At 37.0% G+C, this 6,330-nt stretch overlaps 1 protein-coding gene across 2 annotated transcripts; it reads left to right on the top strand.

The window, feature by feature from the left end:
• Positions 1-200: 200 nt before the first annotated feature.
• Positions 201-2,627, top strand: LOC137741848 (agamous-like MADS-box protein TM6). Of its 2 annotated transcripts, none has more exons than XM_068481555.1 (7): positions 201-563; positions 675-741; positions 856-917; positions 1,056-1,155; positions 1,891-1,932; positions 2,029-2,073; positions 2,219-2,627. In XM_068481555.1, exons 1-7 carry the CDS (start codon positions 376-378, stop codon positions 2,435-2,437), a joined length of 723 nt encoding a protein of 240 aa, XP_068337656.1. In that variant the 5' UTR covers positions 201-375; the 3' UTR covers positions 2,438-2,627. The 2 variants fall into 2 exon arrangements, with proteins under 2 accessions (XP_068337656.1, XP_068337662.1); XM_068481561.1 differs by having other exon boundaries at positions 205-563; positions 2,228-2,627.
• The last annotated feature ends 3,703 nt before the right edge of the window (positions 2,628-6,330 follow it).

Raw genomic sequence — 6,330 nt, 5'->3', positions numbered from 1 at the left:
TACGCACTATAGCTTCATCACACGCTATCATCAGTAGATTCAGTCATTCAGAACTAACATTTAACCTAGCAACTAGCAAGTTCTAGGCCCTAGCTAGCTAGCTACAAGCCTACAAGCCTGCAAGCCTAAGCTAGATATATATATAAAGCTTAGAAGTCAGCAGTTTAAGAAACAGACATTCCTGGTTAGACTACAACCTAACTTTTCATCTCACTTTCCCGATATAGAAACCCTTCTGCTTTCCTCTCCATTTCTTCATCCATCACATGACTTCCATTATATATACAAACAACCCTCTTCCCATTTCTTTGATAAATCAACTAAAACAAGATCTGAAAATTACTAGAAAAAAGTAAGAAAATTGAGAAAGAGATTATGGGTCGTGGAAAGATTGAGATCAAGCTGATCGAAAACCAGACCAACAGGCAGGTGACCTACTCCAAGAGAAGAAATGGGATCTTCAAGAAGGCTCAGGAGCTCACCGTTCTCTGTGATGCCAAGGTCTCCCTCATCATGCTCTCCAACACTAGTAAAATGCACGAGTATATCAGCCCTACCACTACGTACGGCCTTCTCTCATCAAACCCGATTATTTTTTCATTAATTTCTCTATTTTTTTTTGTAATTAATTTCCTCCTTTTTTTGCAATTTCTGCTTAAAATTTGATGTAATAGGACCAATAGGATGTACGACGACTATCAGAAAACTATGGGGGTCGATCTATGGAGGACACACTACGAGGTTAATTATAATGAAGGATGTACTCTCCACTAATTTTATTTGTTTATTTTTTTTCTTGGAAGTTTTTTAATGTTTTTGTTTCCGGTTAATTAATTGGTTCTTTGGTGGTTGCAGTCGATGAAAGATACCTTGTGGAAGTTGAAAGAGATCAACAATAAGCTGAGGAGAGAGATCAGGTAACATCTATTATTCAAGCTAATTAATTGGGAAAACAAAAAAAAATTCAATTTGTTTCTGAGAGGAATATATGTTATATATATGATTATGACAGGATTAGAGTAATACATGTCTAAATTAATTTGTAAAATTAACAGGCAGAGGTTGGGCCATGATCTAAATGGTCTGAGCTATGACGATCTCCGTTCTCTTGAGGATAAGATGCAATCTTCCTTAGATGCCATACGTGAAAGAAAGGTCGGATTTTCGTTTCTAATTTAGTTTTAGTTTTTGGTATCAAAAAATAATTATAAATTCCAAAAGGTGTTGCCTGGATATAGATCTGTAAAAATCATCTCATCTCAGGGTTTCAGAAATTTAATCCACATTAAGTCTTGATGAATTTCATAATAATAAACAAATTTGTAGAATTTCAGAAAATATAGGATAACAATTTTTCATGACAAAAGACTCGTACAATTTGAGAAAATTTTCAAAGTACCCAAATATTAAATGGGTATTCTGCGAATTATAATGCAAGTGGAGAGACACGAAAAAATATATTATTTTCTCCATTTGTGTTATAACATGTGGATTACTGCTTAAACATCTAGCACTTGAAAAAATCTCTCATAAAATTTGGAGGAGCCTTTTGAATTTTTACCTCTGATTATCCATGATGATAAAATGGGCTGTACTCGATTCCTTTTGATCATTGCTAACTAATTAAGTTGCTTTGGCCTTCTGCCACTTATTTATATTAGAAAACAAACCCAAGTTTAAATCCCTAGACTTATAGTCTCTGCATATAAGAAATCAAATTGAACCAAACATCATACCTTCATACTGCATCTCAATTCTCACATTCCGAAGGCTTTCTCCCTATCCTTTTAGAAATGCAACACAAGAACTTGATTTGAGCTTCTTGAAGTTTGTCTGCGGTTATTGGTACTGATGATGGATTTGTCAATGAAATTTGTTGCATTTTTACAGTACCATGTGATCAAAACTCAGACGGAGACCACCAAGAAGAAGGTAATTATATCATTAGAAATTTGTACTGGATCATAAGTTAATATTTGTAATCTTCTAGTACTATTCTTGAAATTTAATTTAATTCCACCACTGCAGGTTAAGAACTTGGAGGAAAGAAGAGGAAACATGCTGCATGGCTATGTAAGCATATATATATATATATATATATATATATATATATATATTATATAATCAAGCATTCTAAAATCAATTCAATTTCTAATGAATTCCTTTAATTATTATCTTTTTTTATTGATATCTGATAACGTGTTTGTTAAATTTGGAGTTTGACCAGGAAGCTGCCAGTGAGAATCCACAATATTGTTATGTGGACAATGAGGAAGACTATGAATCTGCACTTGCGTTGGCAAATGGGGCAAATAACTTGTACACTTTCCAGCTCCACCGCAACTCCGACCAGCTCCACCACCCTAACCTCCACCACCACAGAGGAAGTTCGCTCGGCTCCTCCATCACTCATCTACATGATCTCCGCCTTGCTTGATCGTGATCCGAGAGATGATTAATCGCCACTAAGTTTTATATTACGGTCACTTATAATTATATATATTCCTCAGAGACTTAACTGCTCATGTTCTAATGTGTTTTCTTAGTGATTTAGGCAAGGAGTTAGACTTGGACTTCCTCTAAAAACATATGGATAAATATATATGTGATGTTTTATTTAATGATAATACTAAGACTAGAATCTATGGCCTGAAAGTAATAATTTTATGAACACTTCAGTGGCCTTCTTGCTTGTGGGTTTGTTTGTATAATACTTCTATTCTATATATATCATGGCTGACACTGTTTTGGTATTTTGGTTTGTTTATCTTGGATGTTTTATATTGGCTCTACATCTTTATTGGAATTTTATGAAAGATGTATGCGTAGAGGGATATTTTATGTCCTTAATTCTTTCTTTTTTTTGTCATTTAAACCACTTTTGTGTCTATACTCATACAGTTTAATATGTTATGTTGGTCGTTTATCATTATTTATCATCATCGAACTTTTAATGTTTAAATGATGATAAAATATCCACGGTAAACATATAAAGTTATTGTAAAAATATAGTTTGACACCCCCAAAACATGTTTCAGTAGGAGCAATCCTCATATGATTTTCTTTCTTCCTTTTGGGTTAATCAGTAATTGTCATGCATGACATTTAACTTCATCATATCCTCCAACAAACTAAAGATTAATGTGTTGATAGATCAGAAGCTCACGTGACTTCATATGCTTTATTTAAAAAGAAAGAAGTGTTGTAGGCCTATTTGATTGAACTATATAAATGACAGAAAGGGAGAGGGGGTCGGCGGCAACAAAGAGAAAAGAGAGAGATGTAATTCTAAGGTGTGTGTTGTATCATCATGTTGACTCTAAAAATTACAAAACCTACGTGGCGTCAGGCCGAGTAACTAATAAGCTAACTACGTCATTCGGTTGAATGCAGGGCGTGCCAACTCGTCAGCCGAGCTCGGCCAAGGAGTAAAATTCGTTGATGTCGCGTTGAGCGCGTTGCTGACTTTTCTATCTTGCGATTGCGACCGAGTAAGGAACACTCTCGGTCTTTGGGTTCTATAGCTTGAAGACAAGGCTACTAATTCTGCGAAGTTCACAAATCGTCGAGCCCGATTCGGTCACTGTGATTATATTCGTAAGAGTATAAGCACGTCGAATCGAGACCAAACTATATGGACACAGGTACTCAAATGTGATGTATGTCTTGATGGTGAATGTAGTTCGGCCGTCGGAATGCTGAACTCTGAAACTTACTTGTGAGTATCCAATCATAAAATCATTCGGCGTCCAGTACGCCGAATAACACAATTCGTAACACCTGACTATGCCGAGAAGGCTAGCAAGGTGACCTCTACCAACAAGTGTTCGAAAACCCTTCTCGGCCGAGACTTAGATAGGTAATCGGTCGGCCTCACCACGCAGTGCTGTTTATCCAAACTGAAGGTGCTTCTCGGTCGGCTGATTCTGCGGCAACAGTTCTGTTTATCCAAACTGAAGGTGCTCGCCGGATGCCTCCATAGTGCTGTTTATCCAAACTGAAGGTGTGTCGGCAGAAAAAGAAAAGGAAAAAAATCTCAAGGTATTTGAGAGGTTTTGCGCAGGGCAATTGATAGGAGCATATTTATGCGCCTTAGTTAGCTAGTTCTTATGCATTTTTGTTATGTTTTCTTCGTTAAAGTAGTCTTTTAAGCTACTTTCATGTGTTTTCAGGTTTAAAGGACATATTACATGAAATGATGCAATTTGGAGCTTTTGGAGCAAAACTGAGCTGGAATGTGGTGTATGCAAATGGAGCACGAGGAATGGACGAGGTTGAAGGTCAAAGGAGCTTAAGAAATGAAGAAATGAAAGTGAAGAGCAAAGAAGTCGGAATTGGCAACCAAAGTTTCTAAAGTTGGAAGTTTCTATTCTTGGAGGTTTCCATTGTCGTGAGTTTCTATTCTTGGCTTTGGGCTTTTAGATGACCTAAACCCTAACTCCTTGTGGACCCTAAGCCCATGCCGCACCTAAACCCTAATCCTAGCCCACTTAATCAGCCACACCCTAGGGCCTAATCATTTAATTTTTGCCAAGTTAAACCCTAATCCATCTACCCTAAGCCCATGCCGCACCTAATGTTCTAGAAACCCTATTTTCTGGTGGATTTCCAACCCCTTGCCGCACCCAAACCCTAGCCCATTTGTCTAACCTGATTTCTTTAGGGTTTGGCTGCCTATATATATGTGTTTTACCACCATGCCGCAAGAGGACCCTCTCCACAAATCAGAAATTCGTCAAAATATATTCAGCCCCCTTGCCGCAGCCTTCCTCCACCAATCTGCCATATTTTCACACTTTGCCGCAACCCCCATGTCCCCTAAACACTACCATATCCTTCCTTACCTACTCATCCATCTAAATAACCCCTAGAATCTGTCCTAGTTCTTGTGCCGCAGACAAGATGAGGAGAAAAAGCTTGGGACGTTCATGCCATTCTATTGAGGATTGCTGGAACGTTTTAGGTGTTGTCTTTCCGTTGAATTCCATGTTTAATTTTGATATTCTTTGTGTTGTGAGTATGAGGAACTAAGCCCCCTTGGTTAGGGGGGAATTCGAAACCATGTACATGCTTGCAATATGATTTGATTACATTCAGTTGTTATTTCATAAGTTGTGGATTCAATTCGTTCATCTATTTGATTGATAACTTATTTGTGTATGTTGATTGAGAGTGCACGCTTAGTTTTCATGCATGAATATGATGCTAGATTATGAGAGAGTTTCACCTAATAGTTACAATCTTATAATCACAAGTAGTGAAGGTTGCTTGAAAACGATCGCGTTGAATGAATTCTTAGCATAAGTTTCATGCAATTCATAGTAATGAATGCTTCGTCAATGCTTATGTTTTTCATAGAACTTAATGATTCTTGCTTATATCTCTATTATGCAATTCATATAGGGAACTTGTAGGGAATGTTTTGGGTTGTCGTATGCAATCATCCAACTTAATAACTTGTGGAAAAACTGAGGGTTAATTAGTGCAATTCACGGTTAATCTGGGGTGTTGAGTATTTATAATTTATTGGAAGAACAACTGAAAATCGTTTTGTTTGCAAGTATGACATGTGTGGAGAAGAACCTCCTAACTAGCCTTTTATCCATCCTTTTTATCCAAAAACATTCTACAATCTGTTTAGTTTAAAGTTTCTGTTTTATGTTAAATTTTCGTCCAAAACAAATCCCCTTTAATTTGAAGTCTTAGATTAGTTAGAAAGTGTTTTGATTTGTGTTTCTAAGTATTTTGATTCAAGTTTTCACCCAATTTCGTCCAAATTAGTGTAGGTGCTCAAAACTGCCCAGAAAGTGGTTTTTAGGTAGTTTTGAGTCTTCTAGTTGCTGTTTTGGGTTTTAGGTTTGTTTAAGTGTTTTAACTTTTAGTTTTGCATTCTTTGAGTCGAGTTTAGTGTTTTAAACCTTGTTTTTGAGTTTTTAAGTCAGTTTCCAAGTGTTTAGCAATCCCTCCTAATCCCCGGTCTAGAACGATCCCTATTTACATCTTTACTACAATTTGACAAAAAGAGGGTTTGATTTGTGTGCTTATCTATTTCGCATCAGCAATTGTATGTTGAATTGAAGGTCCTTTTTTTGTTGCATGATTTCTTATATTTATAGCACCCGTTCCTTGAAACCGAATTGCACCCTTATCTGGATTGGGAGTCCTTGTCCCTTTCCAACTTTACTTCGAACAAACCCACTCCCATTAGGATTTTGAACTTTCCCCTCTTCCGAGGCTTTATTCTTTGCTGACTGGGAATCCTGGTTGCACCAGGACTTCCTCGACCTTTGAATTATTCCTACTTAGGATCGGACTCGACCGACCCTGCTA

The sequence above is a fragment of the Pyrus communis genome, chromosome 1 (genome assembly GCF_963583255.1).
Source record: "Pyrus communis chromosome 1, drPyrComm1.1, whole genome shotgun sequence".
NCBI classification, from domain to species: domain Eukaryota; kingdom Viridiplantae; phylum Streptophyta; class Magnoliopsida; order Rosales; family Rosaceae; genus Pyrus; species Pyrus communis.
Note: the sequence above shows the minus strand (reverse complement) of the source record. Positions and strands in the feature narration are given on the sequence as shown.

Coding starts and splice junctions, on each gene's coding strand:
- LOC137741848 (XM_068481555.1), top strand. CDS start 376: ATGGGTCGTGGAAAGATTGAGATCAAGCTGATCGAAAACCAGACCAAC. Junction 742..855: donor TATGGAGGACACACTACGAG/GTTAATTATAAT, acceptor TGGTGGTTGCAG/TCGATGAAAGATACCTTGTG. Junction 918..1,055: donor AAGCTGAGGAGAGAGATCAG/GTAACATCTATT, acceptor TAAAATTAACAG/GCAGAGGTTGGGCCATGATC.